Source organism: Pantherophis guttatus, chromosome 6 (assembly GCF_059756535.1).
Source record: "Pantherophis guttatus breed Tessera chromosome 6, ASM5975653v1, whole genome shotgun sequence".
Lineage (NCBI taxonomy): Eukaryota > Metazoa > Chordata > Lepidosauria > Squamata > Colubridae > Pantherophis > Pantherophis guttatus.
This window is the reverse complement of record NC_142068.1, coordinates 60,200,051-60,221,887: the sequence shown is the minus strand read 5'-3', so window position 1 is coordinate 60,221,887 and position 21,837 is coordinate 60,200,051. Positions and strand designations below refer to the sequence as shown.

General features: G+C 37.8%; 1 protein-coding gene across 5 annotated transcripts in view; it reads left to right on the top strand.

Annotated features, from left to right (window-relative positions):
* The window catches only part of FAM53B (family with sequence similarity 53 member B), a 128,423-nt gene that overhangs the window by 22,179 nt on the left and 84,407 nt on the right, over positions 1–21,837 (top strand). For all 5 annotated transcript variants that reach the window (XM_087871593.1, XM_060682875.2, XM_034436409.3 and 2 more), the window contains exons 3-4: positions 14,705–14,952; positions 21,168–21,222. In XM_087871593.1, the coding sequence (XP_087727719.1) occupies positions 14,881–14,952; positions 21,168–21,222 (127 nt within the window). In that variant the 5' untranslated portion in view covers positions 14,705–14,880. The remainder of the gene's footprint in view (positions 1–14,704; positions 14,953–21,167; positions 21,223–21,837) is intronic.

Sequence of the window (21,837 nt, the reverse complement as noted above, 5' to 3'; positions counted from 1 at the left end):
CTGCTTCTGCACATTCTAGCACCTTTTTTATGATCATCATATTTGATGGAGCAAATCTTTGTTTCCAATTTTGTGCAAATGAAATTCTGGCGGCCGTAATTATGTGAAGTATAAGGTAATACATTTCTTTCCTAATCTTCTCTTTTATTTTTATATATATATAAAAGTCACCATAGAAAAATAGACATCTGTTTACACAAGATGTATATTTTTGATTAAAAATGGATTCACTGAGAATTTCTATCAGAGGAATGAATGATAGAGTTGCGCTCAATTTTCTTCTTGAACTAACAGGCTTCTAGCCAGGCTACGGCCTACTTGATAACAACTGTGATCCATTTTCTTGCTTTTTCTTTCTTGTTTACCTCTTAGATGCTTGAGCATTGGGTATTGTTATTGTTTGCATTCTGCCTGCCCCACATAAAGTCATAGAAAAACAAATGAAGAGATTGGGTACGTGGTGCATCTTTGCTGGTCTTTAGAGTCATGCACTCTCTGGCCATCCTAATTATATATGCCCTCAAGCAGGGGAGTCCTGAATTGCTGAGATCATTTTATATACATTAAAATATCAAACAAAATTTAAATTAAAAAAAAACCCCTCAGTCTTTGGGAGTTGGGTGGCAGATAAATTTAATTAATAAATTAGATTAATGTTCAGCTGCTTACAGAATGACATAGGGAAATTGTATCATAGATAGTAGTAAAACTCTAGCACAAGATTGTGAAGTATGCTCTATTAATGGATAAGAAATTTACATAAATTATATTAAAAATAGTGTTCAAATTTACCTTTCCCGCCCTCTAGCCAGATTTACACAGGGTATCACAACAATTCATTTTAAATAAAATGTAGACAAAGTAACGGGGCTCACAATAACAAATAGGATTGAGGAGAGAAGACTGAACAGCTGTTCTCCACAAGTGGGTAAAAATATCTTATTACTGGCTAGTCAGTACTTGTCTTCTTAAAGAAGCCAAATAAATAGATCAGCTTTAGTCAAACTGTTACTGTTGGACACTAACACCCATCATCCCTCATCAGCAAGCCAATGAACATAATGCGTAGGATTATGGTAATGCAGACAGACATATCTGCAGAGTACTCTCTTTGGTATGGCTAATATAGACTAATATTATAGAGTAATATTATAGTTTTCTTTGGAAAGTTGCAAGTGATTTCCTTCATGACTTGCTAGAAAGAACTTCAGCTGCCAACTTAATGGTAGTTGTGAAATAATGAATTTAGTTTGAAGACATGCTGTTGAACAAGCAATTATTTAAAGGGATTTGCTTTACAGTGAGAACAATACTAGATTTTTGTCTTCAGTTGTCTCTACTTTGTTCACAAAGCTTTTTTTAAAGGAAGCATATCAGTTTATGTTAATCAAACTATCTCAGTAACTGTCTGGAGGCATTATGACAACTGCAGTGTTATAATGATATAATGGTATCTATTTTATTTCAGACTATAGAAGGTAGTATTGTATAATAAACTAAGTTGTAATCTTGCGTTGAGAACCACTTAACTATGGTTCCTTCAGCAAACTATCATTAAAGCAAGGTTTGGTGTAGCATAGTGAGTAAATGTAGCTACTGGTTGAGAAGGAACATATATTTAGAAACATTGGGACTCTTAAATGATGCCCACAAAGAACATTTTTCTTTATAAAATAGATGATTTTAGATTAATTAATGGAAATCATGGAAGAGGGAATTGACTTTGTGGTTTAAGGGCATCAAGATGCATCATTTTGTGCATTTATTTTATTGGTTCAAATAAAATAGATCCCATAATACATATGACGCCCTGCTCTAAATGCTTGTCTGCAGATCATTTGGTAATTGCATTGTTTGTTTGAGTTAGTTGCTTGATTTCACATTCATTTAATTGTTAAATTTGTTTTTAATAAAATATGAATTAATACTGGATTACTCCCATTGTAATCCAAGTGTGTGTTTATTATAAAGATTTGCTAAGCATTACATGAGTCTAGCACTGCAAAATAGATTAGTATATTAGAAGATAAATAGCTGCTGTTATAGTCTGACAATTATCTTAAATTCCACACATAACAGTAGTGATTTTAGAGACAATAAGAAAAAATGGGTCATTGTTTTGTTTTACAATACGAAGAAAACCCATAGCAACATTTGTATTTAATAATTGTTGTAGAGAGCATGATAAACTTTCGTTCTTTCTATTTGATTTTGCTATTTGGGATTTTTCATGAGGATGGAAAAACAATTATTAGCTCAAAGTTTCCAATTTCCACATATTGAGTATGTATGGTTATTCTTGCCAGTGTTTGTGATTGTCATCTCAACAGTGCTATTACTATGCATGGAAAGAAACTATAATGTTTTTTAAACATTGTGTAGGAATAGGTTGAGAAGATGTAGTTAGAAGGAAAGAAAAGAGATGGAATGCATGAGAATTTGTCTGAGGGGAGGATTTTGACTATGTTGGGTTATGTAACTTGCTTTCAACTCAGATGAAACTATATCCTAGGAACAATCTCTCCCACCCCTCAAAAAATGGATGTGGCACATTAATTTATTCATATCCTGTTTTTATTATTTTTACAAACAACCAAGGTGACAAACATATCTAACACACCTTCCTGCTGTTATTTTCCCCACAACAATCCTGTGAGATGAGGAAAGCTGAGAGACAGTGCTTGGCCCAAGGTCATCCAGCTAGCTTTCGTGGCTAAGGCATGACTAGATCTCGCTGTCTCCTGCTTTTTAGCCTGGTGCTTTTTAGCCACTAGCCCAAATTATATAAGTATTGAAATATTTAATTTTTTTAAGGTACTAATTCCATATCAAATTGAATTTTTTGAAGTTAATTTACAGGATATTAGTTTTTTATGTTGCTTTTTATTTTTATTTTTATTTTGTTTAATCTTGAGGTTTTAAAACTGACCCAGAATCACACATGAGATGGACAGTTACATAAACTGAATAAATAAAACCTTTTGGTTGTGGGAAATTTCAATCTGCCTTCGATCGGCAAGTCATCTGAGACAGTCCGGGAGTTCATGGCTTCCATGGCAGCCATGGACCTGACTCAGGTTATTCAGGGCCCAACTCATAGGGGAGGACACACACTCGACCTGGTTTTTCTCTCTGGGCAGTGGATAAATGGTCGTGGCAGGGGGGAACTTTCCATCGCCCCCCTGTCATGGACCGACCATTCCCTCCTTAGACTGGACTTTCAATCTGCCAACCCTTGCCGCTGGGAGGCGGGACCCATAAAAAGGTTCCGCCCCAGGCGCCTGATTGACCCAGAGAGGTTCTTGATGGAGCTTGGGACATTCCCCATCTCTCAATCCTGCGATTCAGCTGAGGCTCTGGTGGCATCCTGGGAACGGGCAGCTGCCGACGCCTTGGACCGAATTGCAGCATTGCGGCCTCTGACCCGACGCAGATCCCAGGTCGTTCCTTGGTTTTCCATGGAGCTCCGGGAAATGAAACGTCAGAAAAGACACCTAGAGGAGAGTTGGAGGTCCTCCCGGTCTGAATCTGATTGAACACAGTTAAGAACCCATATTGGGTCTTATCTAGCGGCGATGAAAGCAGTGAAGCGAGATTACTTCGCCGCCCTCATTGCATCTGCAGAAAACCGCTCAGCGGCCCTGTTTCATGTGACCCGCTCCCTTCTCAATCAGGGAGCGAGGGAAGACTCTTTACAGGGCAGAGGTGAGGATTTTGTACAGTTTCTGCATGATAAAATCGCTCAGATCTGGATCGGATTGGACTCTGACTGGGCAGAATCCAATGGGGAGACTAGGGTAGGTCTTGAGAGTAATATCTGGGTTGAGTTTGACCCTGTTTCTGTCAAGGAAGTGGACAGGATTATGGGTAAACTTGGTTCCTCCACTTGCTTATTGGATCCTTGTCCCTCCTGGTTGGTTTCGGCTGCCAGGGAGGTGACTAGAGATTGGATCCAGGCAATTGTCAATCCTTCGTTGAAGGAGGGGGTCTTCCCCGCCTCTCTTAAGGAGGCGGTGGTTCGACACCTCCTCAAAAAGCCTTCCCTGGATTCAGACTCACTTAATAACTATCATCCCGTCTCCAACCTTCGCTTCATTGCGAAGGTTGTTGAGACTGTGGTGGCGCAATAGCTCCCACAGTTCCTGGAGGAAACGGAATACCTAGACCCGTACCAATCAGGCTTCCGACGCAGGCACAGCATGGAAACGGCATTGATTGCTCTGGTGAATGATCTCTGGCGGGCTCGGGATGGTGGTTGTTTCTCCATCCTGGTCCTACTTGACCTCTCAGCGGCTTTTGATACCATCGACCATGGTATCCTACTGCAGTGACTTGTGGGGTTGGGGATGGGAGGCACTGTTTTACAGTGGTTCTCATCCTACCTCTCAGGTCGCTTGCAGTTTGTATGGGCACCGGGGCAGAGGTCCACCCCGAGGCCCCTAAATTGTGGGGTGCCTCAGGGGTCAGTTCTCTCCCCCCTGCTCTTTAACATCTATATGAAACCGCTGGGTGAGATCATTCGTGGCTTCGGGGTGAGATATCATCAATATGCTGATACCCAGTTATACATCTCCACCCAGACCACCCCAGAGACGCCCTTTCTGTGATGTCCCATTGCCTGGATGCAGTGTGGGCCTGGATGGGTAGAAACAGACTCAGACTCAACCCCTCCAAGACTGAGTGTTTGTGGATGCCGGCATCTCGGGTTTCAGAGACCCCATCACTTTTGATGAGTGGGGAAAAACTTGCCCCCGTTGATAGGGCTCGCAACTTGGGTGTCCTCCTGGATGCTTGGCTGTCCCTAGAAGACCACCTGACGGCCATGACCAGGGGGGCATTCGCACAGGTTCACCTGGTGCACCAGTTGTGCCCTTTCCTGGACCGAGATGACCTTCGCACTGTCACTCATGCCCTGGTTACTTCCCGCTTGGATTACTGCAATTCCCTCTACATGGGCCTGCCCCTGAGATGCACCCGGAGACTCCAGCTGATCCAGAATGCAGCCGCACGGGTTGTTATGGGAGCCCCTCGTTACTCCCATATAACACCTCTCCTGCGTGAGCTGCACTGGTTACCAGTGGTTCTCCAGGTCCGCTTCAAGGTGCTGGTTCTCACCTATAAGGCCCTACATGACTTATGTCCGGGATATTTGCAGGACCTTCTCCTGCCTGCCTCTCACTGTCCTGTTTGCTCACATAGGGCTGCTCTCCTCAGGGTTCCGACGGCGAGCCAATGTCGTCTGGTGGCGCCCAGGGATAGGGCGTTCTCTGTGGGTGCTCCCACCCTCTGGAATGAGTTGCCTACTGAGTTCCCGACGGCTCCTGATCTCCGCTCCTTCCATCGAGACCTGAAGACTTGGCTGTTCAAGCAAATAGGCTGACTCTGATTCTGGGTTTTATTATTTATTAGTTAATTTGGTTTAAAATGGGATTTTGTTGTACGTGTTTTTAACTTGTGTTCGCCACCCTGAGTCCTTCTGGAGAAGGGCAGCATATAAATACATGTAATTAATTAATTAATTAATTAATTAATTAATTAATTAATTAATTATAAATAATAATAATAGATGGAACCCATAATTTTAATCAATACATCAGTAATATTTGACTGTTTTTTCTGAACTGTGGGAATTTAATCCCAGTCTTGATTGTGTTTTTCCTTGTATAACTTAGGAGTATCTTGGAAAAAGAAAAGGATGAGGATGTTGATATGTCATTTGTTTAGCTATTTGTTGAATAAGCCATGATTTGGGTCTGCAATATATCCTGAGCGTAAATATGGTTTATAAATTGAAGTGCCTGAATTGCACCATGGCACAGAAGCCAAACTCAAATAGACCCCATGACTTAGTGGAACAGCAAAGGAAAGACCAATAAAATACAGTTCGAATAAAATGGTTGAAAGATTAGATTACCGGGCAAGAAGTGAATGGTACATCCCATTACATCATAATGCCTTAGTGGTTAGGAGGCACCCTCCATTCCTTAAGCATTGGAGCTTACACTATAATCATAACATTTATTTAATTAAAGCCAGAGAGGAGATGAAAGGTAATGTAACTGAGAAGCTTCATGCTGGAGGAAAGTTTTGCTTAGGGAAAAGAGAGTAGCCTATAATATAAGTTCTGCATACATGGGTCTAGAACAGGGGTGTCAAACACAAAGCTCGTGGGCCGCATCCAGCCTGCAATGTGGTCAGATCCGGCCCCGTGGGGCCGTCCTGGAAAATGTAAGGGGCCGGCCCTGTCACTTCAACCCAGTCTACTCAATACAGAGAGGAAACATTGAGCCAGCGTGGCTTCGTCCCGGTCTATCCAATGCAAAGAGGAAACATGCCAGCAGTTTGAGGAGTGGCATCAAGTTGGCCACCCCACCCACCCAGTTGGCCATGCCCATCTGGCCCCCTGAGGTCAACCACAGCCCTGATATGGTCCTTAAATTGAAATTGAGTTTGGCATCCCTGCTCTACAGTCTATGGAAGGAGATTCATGATTCCAAATTAATTAGAAATTTATTTCTGAAAATATGTATGCCTCCTGACCACATTCCACTGCCAAGTTGGATTGCTACAATGTGCATAAGATGAGATGGCCGGAACATTTTAAGAGATTCAAAATGTGGCTGCCTGACAATTCCTGGGAATGATACATTTTGGATAATTTATTGACTTGCAGGTTATTTTAGGTCCACTTCAAGGAGATATAAAATGTTTCTGCATCCATTCTTTCTTCAGAAGGGAAGTTTTGTCTATTAATGGCACTCTTATTACCAATATTAAATAAATAGCAATCTGCCATCTATAAAAGCAAAAGAGGTGACTTATTTATATATGTGCATGTCTATATGAATGTAAGTATATGGGTGACTGTATGGATATTGTAGATCAGGGGTGTCAAACTCATGTCATGATGGCATCATGTGACGTATTTGGACTCCCCCCCTTCGCTAAACCAGGCGGGGGCAGGGCCAGCACGTCATGCAGCCGGTCTGCAGGCTGCGAATTTGGCACCCCTGTTGTAGATTATCAAATTGAAGTTTTTTATCTGGTTGTCTCACAAAATTAAGTTTTTTCTCCAAAATGTCCACTTGTTTCCTTCATGGGACAAAAATATTTTGTAAACATACAAACTTTTAATTGAGATAGCTGCTTGTTTCTTTGTCTAGCTTTTTGATGAAGAAGGACACCAAGTGGTATAGTAGTTAAACTATGGACAGGGACCTAGTTTAAAACTGTCCCCTGAGGCATGGAAGACCATTGGGTGAATTTGCATTAGTGATTCTCTCTCCACCCAACAAGTTGACAATGATGTAATGTTAGTATAAATTGGAGGATTGCTATATACGTAGCATTGAACCATTGAAAAAAAGCAGCATATAAATCAAATAAATAATAAAATATTTATAAATCTGAGCTTTTGTGGCATATTGATGCAACCAAAGTAAGCATGAGCTCATTTTTCAAGCATAACGGCATGCATATTTTATAATATAATTGCCAGTTCGTAGTTTAATTACTTTGCATTATAGCAGAACGTGGCATAGTTTTGGACTCATGTAATATCAAATCCCAGGATTGCTGTGTGGAAAAGGGAAGGCTAATGCTGTTCTTGAAAAAGTTTTTGGAAGGGCATCAAGATAACTTTTTCCCAGGGACAAAGAGATTAAATTCTCTTACCCCAAGCATCTGAAAACTGAAGAATTAGGCCTGTTGTTTTTTTGAAAAGTCAAATGTGCATTTAAGTAACACTTCAATTTAGGGTGAAGAAAACAAATATATTATTTCTTTATACTCTTTCCACATGTTTATATAGGTTCAGTTATGTAACAGGATGTCCTTTTAAGATGTATTTTGCCTGTACTTGCATTATCATTGCAAATCCTTTGAGTTTCTGCAAAAGCATTAATCATTACTTTAAGGAAAATATAATTATCCTTGGAGAAAATTTGTTCTGATTCTAGATAACATTTAACGGCTGCTCAAAAGTAGGAAAATGGGTTTTAAAACACCATACTGCTTATTGATATGGTGGTTTAGTGCAGAATTTATTTTATTTATCACATTTATATAGCTGCCTATCTCATCAAAAATGACTCTGGGCAGCATATGAATTTAATGAGTACATATAGCTTATATTTAACTTCCTGATAAATATTTCCAAGTGTCTTTTAAGCATTCTTTTTCTCCTGGAAAACAATAGCACAATACAGGTTGAAAGGACTTAACACAGTGGTAGAATGCATGATTTCTGTGTCTTAAATCATTGTTTTTATGAAAGCACTTCAGTGGACCTTAGCTGGAGATTGAGAAGGTGTATCATTCACACAATAATATGCAAATTCATATATTCTTATATATCAGTGATTGGTTAAGTGGTATCTTTCAGATCTTCAGAACTGGAATTCTTTTGTCTTGGTCATGTTATCTAGGTTGATAAGACTTATAATTCAAATAACTTGTAGACTTCCATGTGGTCTGCTATATTCTAAAATGGTTATAGCACTTGCCTTATGCCCACTGACTATTTAAATGCCACAGTTATATAAATGTTTGCAGCTGAGATGAAATTAATGCCATGAGATACAGCAAAATAAAGAGTTTAAAGTTTGCCTGTTTTGCTCTCATTTGAAGAAGGAAAAAATTAAAATTGCACTTATATCCTGCTACATAGAGATGAGTACGTAACTCTTGAATCTTTGGTGAACATATTCATCTAACATTCCTTTCTCATAAGTTTCTTTCTTATGATATTTCATTAATTATTAACAATGTCAAGAAAACTCCCTAGAGTACTTACTGTTTTTATCAGTGTAAGAAAACAGCGCTCTGCCCTTTTCAGAACTTAATTGCTTCTCTACTCCCAGTGCAAGCCAAGTACTGATAAAAACAATTCATTTTGCAGAAAACAGCTGCCTTGAAAGATGGCATTAACTAATTGTCAGTCTTTTTAATAAAAATAATAATTTTTAATAAAATTAAATTCCAAACTAAATCAGCTACTGCTGCTACTATGGTACTTCACCTAACGTGGTCCATAATGCGTGGCCATCTATAGGAGTTACAATTTTCAGTAAGCCAAGCTGGAATGTCAACAATAAAAAGCTCTAGAAACTATATTTCACGGGTGTCAAACTCTTGACGTCACATTGCTGTCACATGATGTTTTGTGATGTTTCCCCATTCGCGGAACTGGGGTGGGCGTGGTCTGCGCATGATGCATCTGGCCCAAGGGCTGCAAGTTTGACACCCCTGCTCTATTTCATCAACATCTGGAAGGCTACAGTTTCAATATTCCTGAAGTGGAATGGTACAGAAAGCTGACAGTAGCTGATAATGATGGGAGTTGTAATCCAGCACATCTAGACTGGACCAGGGTCAGGATGCTCCTTACTCAGACATTCTTCCCGTCTTTGTTTTAGTCTTGGCTCTTGCTTTATTGTGAGAATGACAAGTGAAAAGAAGGGTGAGGGGCTCATTTTTATGCTGCCAGATGAGCAGAGAACCTGCTGTTTTTCTTCCTCCTCCTCTTTCATTTCCCCCCCTCCCAGGAAGCTTCCATAATATTGGTTTATGAGATTCAGTTGCTCAGATCTTCTTTCATTACTTGACATTGGTACATGATTTGTTTCAAATTCTGCTGGTATGCTATCAATTATTAGCTGCTGTACTTTCAAGGACTTCCCTTTTGGTTTGCTAGTTAACAGTTCTGAGGTGAAGTCACGCATTTGTCTGACATAACTAAGTCAGTTCCACTGGCAGGCTAAATTAATGTTCTGGATGCTCTGGGAGGTGAATGATTCAGGACCCTTTGCTTGTCAATAAAATGTCATGGGAGAGGGCATTGGAAGGTCGCTGGCTTAGTAACACTAGTTCGTGTATGTTTCTGCTTTTGTGAATTTAACCAATCAGAAACTCAACTTTCTTGGTTTTGTGTCAAGGTTCAGGACTCTTTGGGGTCACTAGCTTGGTAGCTTTAGCCTGTAGGAATGAGGTCGAGCAAGAGGTCTTACAGAGGTCACTTTCTCATCGCCTCTATCTTGCTGCAGGAGATATTGGCCACCAAGCATGTGGAGCTGCCACCTCCTAATGGTGAACATTTCTGATAGGTACAAATATCAAGTAATGCAGCACTGGATATGCATTGAAGCTGCATTCTTTTTTCAAAAATAAAAGTGCTGAGTGGAAAAGAAATTTTAATATTGGCAAAATGGTAGTATAAAAGTTCATGTTAAATAGGCATTTGGCAGTACTAGGCTTTATGTCTGCATGTAGTATTTATAATTATAACTGCAGGAGTGACAATTGGAACAAAACAGTAGGAAAATCGACTATTTTTTCTTCCGTTGACCCACGGTTTACTAGTTTTATTTTATTTGGTTTGTGCAGGGCACAGATAGAATGAGAATATTCTGAAAAAGAATTACTGATATACAGTATTTTATTCTGTATTAATTATTTAGAAATATCACCACTGTCTATTTATTTTTCTTTGAAAGTTTTTTTGAAGGCTAATTCAAGCTGTTCAGATTTTCTCTTAAAACTGTCCTTCTCTGGGGGGGAAAAAGTGTACAACATAAATGTTGACCACTACACTTATCATACAATCAAGACACTTTTTTATATTAAGAAGAACTTTGAGTGTAAGAATTATGCTGTAGTTAAAGACAATCCATGGTTGTTGTTAAAAACAAATGTGGAAAATTATATCTGGTCTTAGTAGCTCATGCCAGAAAAACCACTAAGGAGGATGCTGTGAGCTACAGTGGCATCAGGACATTTCTTCCATTTTCATGAGATTTTTACTGGTAGTTTTTTATAAATCATAGTTACAGGTTTTTATCTTCAGTAAGTGTTATAAGTTACCAAGCTAATTTTATTTGGCAAAATCTGCTTGCTGCTAATAATTCTATTTTTCCCTTTGCTTAGATCTAATATCTCATTACACTTTCTTTCTCTTTCTACTTTTATATGTTTTTTCTCTCTTTCCATTCTTTCTTCTGTCTTTGTCTCACCAGGCAGTAATATTTGTACTTTTTGAGCTTCTAAGGCCTTGCATATGTACAGCATCTATAGCTATTTATTTCTATTTAAATAAAAATTAGTAGGGTTTTTCCCCATTATCTAGATATTCCTTTCTGTCTATTTTGCAGTATCATTGAAGTAGTTGCTACCAGGCAAACCTCTTTTCCTATCACTCCAGGTATGAAAGGAAGTTCAATGAAATTTTGTAAGATTTTAAAGTCCAATTCATCATTCATTATTTGGTCCAATTCAGATTATAATCAAGAATTGATTGTACAGCGAGATACTGAGACACACACAAAAGGAGCATAGCTAATTACTGTTTCTTGTAACATTCAAAGGAATTCTTAATCAGTCTGAAGTGTTTCTGCTTGAAAAAAGATGGCCTCTAACCCTTGTTCTTTATGTTAACTTTCTGAGACATCTAAGATATGAAAGGTGCTTATTCTTTAAGAGCAAATAGGCAGTCTGAAAATATATCTAGACTGCTCCAGTTAGATTGAATTTCTCAGAAATTACTGTTAGCCATTTCAACTCATTTTCAACTCATTACTTTCCTCTTAGCCTTGGTACAGGGCTAAGGTACAGAGCAAACTGTATTTGATTATACTCACAAAGATCAAACTCCATCATATTTCATTTTTTTCTATAGTAAATACTGAGAAAATGTATTTATTTTATTCCTTTCATAGTTCTCTAGAGGAACCTAGTTCTGATCAAAGAAAGAGTAGACAATTTTTCTTTACTATCCGACTGACATTTAAGTGAATATTCATAATGGCACTTACTTGTGCATTCAAATACAAATAAACAAGAAGAATCTGATTTATAAGCTGAGAGGAGAATTAATTTTGGCTCTTACTGAGTTCTAATACTAATCATTCCATTCCATTATATAAGACTGCTTGAATTTAATTGCATTTTAGAGAATAAACATTTAGTGTGTTTTAGCTAATGATTTTTCCCCTTTTCTTTATATTGCATTTTAAACAGGATTATGGAGTTATGTTGGAAAATTGTTTTCAAATTAATCTTATTTGTAATCTGTTCATTTTTGTATTTAAATATTTAGCTGCTGGGTCTCCCACAAGCTGAAAAAAAATACTTTCTTGCCTATATGACTGCTTTCCTGTTCTACTTGTAGTTCATATAAATGTAGTTTAGTTGTTTGAATTTCAGTTTGAAGGCATCTTGTGTAAACAAATTCATGAATTACAAAATAGTTATTCAACTTCTAATTTCATTCCAAAGGAGAATCATCCTGCTGGACCTCGATTAAATATGTTAATACGTGTGATAGGATTGAAGTATAATATTGTCAGAATATGTGTATGTTTTAACTCTAACTTTTTAAGCAAGCCACTTAACAAAGTAATCATAGCTTGTTTGGCCAATTCTCATTTGTTCTGCCAAGAAGAACCAAAAGGAATGGATGTGGCACCAAACAAAAGTTCAGAATTTTGAATTCAGATGCAATAACAAGCTAAGATTAAAATAAATTAGGATTTGTAAATGACTAAACTATAGCTTCAAATAGTAATTTGTTGCCAAGTAAAGGGCACGTATATCCTAGGGGTGCATTTGTATAATGCAAAGCAAGCTATGTTGTTGTTTTGTGTAAGAACCAGGCTAGTACTACAGAGATGTAGATCATGAAAGCACAGGCTTGGAAGTAATTCTGGAAGAGTCTTCTAGCCAATCTCCTGTCCAGTGCAGGAATCCACATACTGTTCCATACAAACGGCTATCCAATCTTTTATCAAAAGCTCTGCTGATGGAGCACACAGCACTTCAGGAGGCAGGATGTTTCACTGCTTAATGGCTCCCAGAGTCAGGAAATTCCTTCTTATCCTAGCTATATCTCTCTCTGTATCTTATTTCTCACTGTAAAACAGCTACCCATAAATCAGTACTGCAGAAATCTCCCTAATGCATGTAAGTATTGCTGATGTGTCTTCTCATGCTGTTCTCTAAAGCCAATGCTTTTAATTGTATACAGTATCAACCTTGTGAACTCTCAAGTTTCTTCCTTCCGCTTTGTATTCAAGATGGACAGTGATTAATATTTATATGTATTTATATGTTAGTGTGTAAGTATATACATATGTATGTTTATAGCATATCTATATGTGTGTTAGGTATGTATATACTTTTGAGAGTAAGCAACAGAATTTCATTTTTAATGTGTGCCAGAGTCCCACAGAAAAAGATGACAATAAAGGTTATCTTATCTTTTCTGAAGTTTAGATAAGATAAGATAGCTCTTCTCATCAAGATTGCACCGCCAATGGCAGCCTCGGTGAAATGCTCTGATAGTTTTGTTGTTACTGTTTCAACTTCTACCCTCAAAAATGATGCTATAGAGCACTGCACCTCAGAACAACTGGACATAAGGAGAGTTTCCCCCCATGCCATCCCTCTGCTAAACAACTAATTCCCACAACACTATCAAACTATCTAGAAAGGCAGTATTACCATCATTATTCTAATCTTCCCTATTATATATCTCCTTTTCTTCTTACGACTATAACTCCATTGCTTTTATCTTACGATTTATATTGTTTACTTAGTGTCCTAGTATGATTTATATTGATTGCTTATTTAGTATCCATGGCTATCACTAAGTGTTGTATCTAATGTTTTATGATGAATGTATTTTTACAATGACTATAATAATGATCCATCACTATTGTTTTATGTACACTGAGAGCTTATGCATCAGAGACAAATTCCTTGTGTGTCTAATCACATTTGGCCAATAAAGAATTCTATTCTATTTTATCTAATTCCATAGACTCAGAATATAGCATATGTACCTTTGTTATGCAAATCAGTGTGCAAATTGAAAAACCAATAGGCTGTTCTACACAATGAGGAATCCCTATTTTCCTCTCAACTCACTATCAACTATTAATCCAAGACATGTGAAATAAAATATATTCTTTTGCTTAGTATATACTACGACACAAAAATGTTTCATTACCTTTGAGATGGCTTGAGTTGGGGCACGAATATCTGCTTATCTGTGGAAGCATGCTTTCATACAGGTGTCTTTCATAGCAGGGCCCTTGGTTTATTTGTGTGTGTGTGTGTGTGTGTGTGTGTGTGTGCGTGTGTGTGTGACTATTTCCTATAGCTGGAGCCATTTGTAATGACTGTATTTCATGTTTCAATAGTCTGATTTCTAAAGCGTATGTATATATGTGTGTGTGTGTGTGTGTGTGTGTGTGTGTGTGTATATACATACACACACACACATATTTACAGCTCCTTGTTTAAAAGTTAGAATTTAGAGGTAACTTAGAATTATTTAGCCCCTGCTTGTGATTCTTCCTTCTGGGTTGCCAGCATATACAGCTTTCTTTTCTTCTTACTTCACTGATTGCTGCCAGAACTGTACTGCTCCCCATTTACTCACTGTCCTCCTTAATTAACAGTCTGTCTCTTGCAACTGCAAAGTTCAAATAGGAAGGAAAGGGTTTGTCTGTTCTTCCTGCAGGTATAATTTAATCCTATGGTCACTGTTCTTCTCTGGTACACATGAGAAATGCAAGGACTTGTCAGATTTATTGCAAGAGCAAGGGCAAACTTCCCACAAAAGATATAAAGTTTGTGCAATGATTTGTGGAATTGAAGAATAACTACAGAGTATTTGTATTTTATCTCCCCCCCCTTCTCCTTCCAGAAAGTGAATATTTTGGACTACTTTTTGTCAAGCTGTCCAGTTGACAAAACAGATGGGAATTGGTGCTATTGATCCTTTCATCTGGAAAAATGCACTGAATGGGAGATTCTGCCTAATATGGCCAATTGTGACCTTTACCTCTACTGGAATGGACCCGAGTTCATGACTTTGTTACCATGGTGATGATCTTAACTACTACAACTCTGGAAAACAAAGGTGCTGATTCTCTATCATGCAGGACTGAACTGGTAAGAGTTCATGTCACCCTGATGGCTTAGATTATATACTAGCGTTTATGTCTCTCAGATTACAGGGCTGTGCTCCCATTTTAGACTGCAACATGTGGAACCATATTGATTGTGTGGCTCTAAACCAATGTGAGCATAATAATGAGCAAACAAGAAGAGTTTTGTATGCCCAATATTAAAATATTAAATAACTTTATTGTCATTGTACGTGTATACACAGTGTACCCATACAACGAAATTCACTTAACACCTAAAGACCAGGTCCAACACACACAACAATCCCCAAACACACTCCCACCCACCACAATTCTCCATCCCTAAACCACCCAAACATCCACACAAGTAGTACTGTCCAACAACTCACTCATGGTGGCCCTTTAGTTCATTCTTGAGTGCAATTATAGCTTTGGGATAAAAACTATTCAGAAAACGTGTGGTCCGAGTTTTAATTGTTCTGTATCTTCTGCCAGAAGGCAACAGTCCAAAAAGATTGTAAGCAGGATGGGAAGAGTCTCTGAGAATGTTATGCAACTTTCTCAAACAGTGAGATTCAAAGATGTCGTCCAGGGCTGGTAGCTAGAGTCTGATGATATTCTGGGCAGTTTTAATAATTCTCTGTAGAGCTTTTTTGTCCACTACAGAGCTGCTCCCATACCATGCAATATCACATTTAGAAAACAGTATTGCCTTGCCCATATAGGCAGCCCTCAACTTACAACCATAACTGGGACTGGGATTGCTGCCACAAATTGATGTGTTCATAAAGTGAGACATTATGTGACTGCACCGATTTACAGCAGCACTCCCAGCATTCCCCATTGGGTAATTAACCAAGAATATATGGGCCGTTAAGCAGCTACCTCCAAGCCATTGTGGGTTTGGTTCCCGAACACCGAGCCTCAATAAGGTCAGGACTGCCTGCACCACCACCTACTAGTTCCTCCTCCTACTTCCTCCCCATCTATGCCCATTTGGCCATCCTACATTTTGCCTTATGGGGCAGCAAGCAGCCCCAGAATTGTTTGGCTGTAGGGCTGCTTGCTATATCCTGGGAGGCACGCCAGCCTGCCCCCAGCAAGCATTCATTTGCCCAGCTGCCTTCTCTCCCAACCCCATGTGGCTCCCTGGCCAGCAAATGCCAGCAAGCATTCATTTGCTGCCCAGCCCAGCCCAGTCCATCCCATATTTGTTTGGCCAGCTGCCTTTCACCAACCTTTCATCTTTTGCTGTCTTCTTCTCAGAGCCAGCCTCTCCAGCAAACCTTTCCTCCTGCTTTGCTTCTCTCTGAACACAGCACTGTCTTTATAAAGCTGTCTTGGAATGCCTAGTAATGCTTGCTGGTGCTTGCAGGGGCTGGTTGAAGCTTCCCAAGGGATTGCCTGCAATTTCACCATTGTAATCTAAAAGCAAACTAGTAATTTTTGCTACTATGAGTTATGGCATTAAAGAAAAAAGAGAGAAAAGATAATCATGTACAAATGTTGCCTTAAATGCCACCCATTCCACATCCCTCTCTTTCCTTTCATCTGCAGATGTTTCATGTTGTAATAAATTGAAGTTTCCGTTACACATGGAAGATGCCAGAAATCATAGTTTGTGCAAATTATAATCAGTTATCAAATAAGACATTAGGATCACATTGCAATTTTGATACAGTGGTTAACAAGATATGTGCAAACTGTAATATGTTTCCTTTAAATTATACTGAAGCAGGAAACTGACCTTTATGGCAAATTACCAAGAGACCCTTGTAATTTGTTTGTTCACATGCAAAGCAGCAAGGAGAGACTTGCAGAAAGCCAAGGCTGCTGTGATGTGTTTTCAGAACAGTTGTAGGTAGACCTCAATAACAAATGCATAGTTAACAACTGGTCCTTGAGCTTCCAGCTATTGCAGGACCCCTGCAGTCACGTGACCATGTTCTGGGCACTTGGCAACCAGCTTACAAGATGGCTACAGTGTCCCAAGGTCACATGTTCATCATTTGTGACCTTCTCTGCCAACCAAGCCAAGTCAGAGGACAAGCAGGCAGGGAAGATCACAAGTTGCTTGGGTAAGTCTCAACAGCCACTCCAAGCCTCCAAGAACACTGTGCTCATGTTGCATGGGCTCCCCCCACACTTTCACACACCCTGTGCCACTCTACAATGTCCCTTTGCACAACCTTTGTGCACCCTCCCCCTACCCAACAGCAGCTACTTCTCTTCTTGCTGGCTTGCTTGCAAGTCAAGGCAACTTCCTGATTGCTTCTCCATGACTTTGATTATGGGCAGTTGGCAGGAAGTTGCAAGGAACGCCTCACTTAACAACCCACAAACCTTGCTTAACGATGGCAAAGAGGACTGCTGGGATTGCAATCTGTAACTCACTTCATGACCACTTTGTTTAGTGATGGAAATTCTAGTCCCATTATCATCGTTAACTGGGAACTCCCTAAAACTGTGATGTGATAAAAATCTGTCTATTTTAAAAATAATAAAATACATCCCAATTTTAAATTTAAATCTCTTCTACCATACTATTCATTAATATGGATTAGTTTTCAAAATATCAGTCAACATAATTAGATCTCTAGAGAACATCACCTTTCACCAAATAATTCCAATTCCACAGTAATTCTATGTATATTCCTTCATTGTTTGTGTTCTCACATAATAATTAATCTCTTGCATGTAGTTGTGTATACACATATCCTCCCTTATTTTATTCTCAGCATAGAAATAGGGATTTAATGCCAATTTTTTGTTTGGCTTCTTTTTTTTAGACACCATATTTTGATGAATAATAAGTGTCTTGCATGTTTTAACATAGCAATAATATGTTATTTCCTGGCATCCAAGAAAATTTTTGCAAAGCAGGTGTAGATAAACAGAAAAACATCTTACTGTTCACAAAGTATATGGATCAAGTTATCTGAGTAGAAATTCAGAAAATAATTTTTTTCCTTATTGTAAGAGAAGTATTGTAAATGATGAATAACATACTCCTTTACTTCCTGATTTTGATGAATGGTTTAATCATTATGAAATGAAATTGCAGTTAAGACAGACATAAATGTCTATCTTAAAATGTCTCATTTCCTCATTTTCATCTTGTTCTTGGACCTAAGCTTTGCCTTATGAAGAAGTGATAAATGTAGATTTTGAAAGTAAGGGCCAGAAAAAGTGAAAAAAATTAAGAAAACCCCAGAGTTTTTATTGTTGTTTTGTTGTTTTTCTTTATAATATACCATAAAATTAAAAGGATTGCAGTTTTTCAATGTAGTGAAAAATGATTATGGAAAATACCCTACTGTGTTAATTTTAAACAATGCTTAATAACATGGTTATTAAGTTATAAAACAAATTTCTGAATTTTGAAATACTTATACCAGATCAGGAAAGAAACTAAAGACAAATGAGTAGAGAAATTTATTTCAATATTGGCAAATATTTTTTTGTCAAAATGTTATAAATATATTAAATAATAAAGATAGGATTTGAAAAACTGTTAGTATGCAAGATTTATGAAATAAGAGTTGAACCTGTAAGGTAAAAGGGCGGCAGTCTCAGCTTCCTTTTCCAGAAGCCCTTTAAATCCATACTACCCAGCTACACTTCCTGAGTTGGTGTGTCTTCTGGTATGTGTATGAACCAGTAGTGGGTTTCAATTTTGTTCGCTACTGGTTCACCCGTGGGTGCACCCACGATGCTTCTGCGCATGCGGAGAGACGTCCGGGTAGAACCTGCCGCCGTCACCCCTACCAGTTTGCCCAATCCAGGGCAAACCGGTAGCAACCCACCACTGGTATGAACATACATATCCATCAAGAGCTTACACTGGCCCAATGTCTGAACTACTATAAGTCCATGTATTTGTCATACACTAAATAAATAAATAAACTTGTATCCTTCCCTTAACCTGTTTTGTGAGAGAGATAGGGCTCCTGCTATCTGAGTTACTTTGCTGGCAAATTTAAAATGAAAAGGAAGAAGAGAAATAAATGAAATAAATGCTACAGCATCATCCTGGCCCTGTGGTTCTGAGGTATCTGGCTAAGATAATGAGCTGTTTCCACTTCTCTTTGGTAGAAAGACCAATCTCACAAGAGATGAATAAAATTAAACTTCATTTTTAAAAAAGAACATAAACATATTTTCATTTTAGATGTTTGTCACATGTAAAATATTCAGTGGTAAAGAAAGTAAAAAGATAGAACTGTTCAAATCACAGCTGTGCTTTAAGAAGATCTCCCAGGTATGGGAAAAAGGGAAATTCTATATGATGTTGGTATGCTTGTATTTGGGAAGCAACTCTTCTGTAAAGGTGCCAAGTTGCATGACACATTACTGAACTTGTATAGAGAAAATAAACAGCAAAGACAATAACACTTAGCAATAGCACTTAGACTTATATAACAATTCACAGTGCTTTATAGACCTCTGTAAGTGGTTCACAGAGTCAGCATATTGCCCCCCAACAATCTGGCTCCTCATTTTACCAACCTTGGAAGGATGGAAGGCTGAGTCAACCTTGAGCCGGTGAGACTCAAACTGCTGAAGTGCTGGCAGCTGGCAGTCAGCAGAAGTAGCCTGCAGTACTGCATTCTAACCACTGTGCCGCCACAGCTCATATAAGGCTTGGATAGCAAGATGCAGAAATAACTTAAAATTAAAATTCTATATTCTATGGCTAAGCATATTCCTTAGTGAAAAATGTATCCCTGATGCAAAAGTGTCCTGCTTGTTTCCCTGGATTTTACCTATCTTCTCATAGATTCCAAACTTTAATAAGAGCTCAGGTGGACGTGGGTAATCTTCTGCTTTATCTAGCCATCCTTCCTAGTTTATACTAAAAGGATTTCAAGTTTTGTGACAAGCAGAAAGTGAAGATGTTTTAGATAATGTGCCAGCATATGTAATCGAAGCCATGCCTCATTAATTGCAACTCAGATGTGGCTGAGTGTCAGTGAATGTAGGATGGGATTGCTACAGAGATTGATTAAATAATGTCTCATGGCAATAAATATATTTTGAGCCTTCCCACTTCTCCCCTTTAGCGTTTTGTACAACAAACATATGTTTATGAGGAACCCAAGTTACATGTTATGCATTTTATGAAATTAAAGTGACTTTATATCTATAAAGAATGCTAAAATAGGCATTGTATATATTTCATTCCACCCCTCCCAACTTCTCTCTCTCTCTCTTGAAAAAATGGGAAAAAACAGTATTTTCCTAGTGCTTCAACATTCCTGGAAATGTTACATTTTTAATTTAGTGGAACTTATTTGCTCGATAGTACTCCAGTTTAACTTTTAGTGCATACAGTATGAACCTTGAATTTACTTAGCACACAATCTATTTAGTTCAATAAAACTTATTTCTCAATAGATACATTGTGTTACATGAGTCAGGGGAAAAAAGAAAGAAAGATAAAATTTATTAACAACATTAATGTTGTACCCAAATACAACGTTGTTAATATAAATTTAAGTGTCTTTTCTTCTATCATAAATTGCCTCTTTTTTGGCAAATTAAATGATTTAGAAGGGGGAAAGAGGAACAAAATATGAAGGGACAGCACAAGATTTATTAAAAACCGAGCCAGCTAGTTAAACTTTAGAACCATTACTGCAGTCACTGGATAAATTTCTCTTATTGATTCCTACACTGTCTGTTTTTCTTTTTTTAAATGAAGAGTCCAACAGCAATGATACTGGCATAGTAAATGAGTAGTTTAAAAAGATTTACAACAAAACAATTTAGATTATTTCTCATTCTGTATGGAACAATTTTGATTTTTATTGCTTCAACTTTGTTCAGTTAAGGATGAGACCAGCCCTATGAAATCAATTTAGAAATATTTTGTAGTATACTTTTTTAAAAAAATACAATTTTAAACATTATTTCTTTAAATAAGCAATCAATATAATTCTAAAGAAAAAAAATTGAAGTGGAGCAAATCTTATATCTTCTATTTCTGTAATAGATTTACAACTTAAGATTTTCCACAAAACTGCTTTTTGTGCAGTTTTGAATATTGTTCAAGGAAGAACCGTTACCATGAGTAAAAACTACAAAATAGTGTGTTTTTAGGACTGTCATTGTCACTTCAGCTTTTCTTGTATACTTGAATTTACAGCCAGTCTCCCATAGTGAAGATGTTACAATGCATGGCCTGGATTTCATCATAATTTTTAAAAATGTGTGATTAGGTCTTATGTTTGTTTTCAGCACACTCCAAAGAAGATGAGTCAAGGATCCACACTTTTCTCATGTGGAATGATGGGTGAGTATTGCTGCCTTTTGCCTCCCAACTCTGATATGATATGAATGAATTATTACAAAGGAACACTCAGTATGGATTTTGAAATAGATTTTCGTTGCTTTGTTTTGAAGAAGAATACGTTGCTCTTTTGCAAGCTAAAAAATCCATTTCCTAATTTTACATGTGTTTCTCTTTGAACTTCATATGGTTAAGTTCAGATCTGCTTTATATTACATAACACAGGACTCAGCTGATACGTTTCTGTGTGTAAATTTCCAACTGGCTGTTCTGCACGTCAAAAACTTTTGTGACCTTTGACGCATCTCAAGTATTGTGGTATATGATAAATCATCTATCTATATAGAACATAGTCTATATATAAAACTGTTAATTGGCACATCTGGTACATTCAAACTTTGATCTTCTGGTTCTTAGTAATCAAATTTTACTTACTCATGGATATTTAATAAAATTACTTATAATTCTTCACATGCTCCAAGCTTATTTTTTTTTTTGTAATATGGGATATTTCAAAAGTACCCTTTGTTTTGAAACTGCTTTTCCATTACTTATGTGTACTATAATTTATTAGGTCAAATGGAAGACCAATTCCTATTCTTTAAAAGGTAGCAGAGC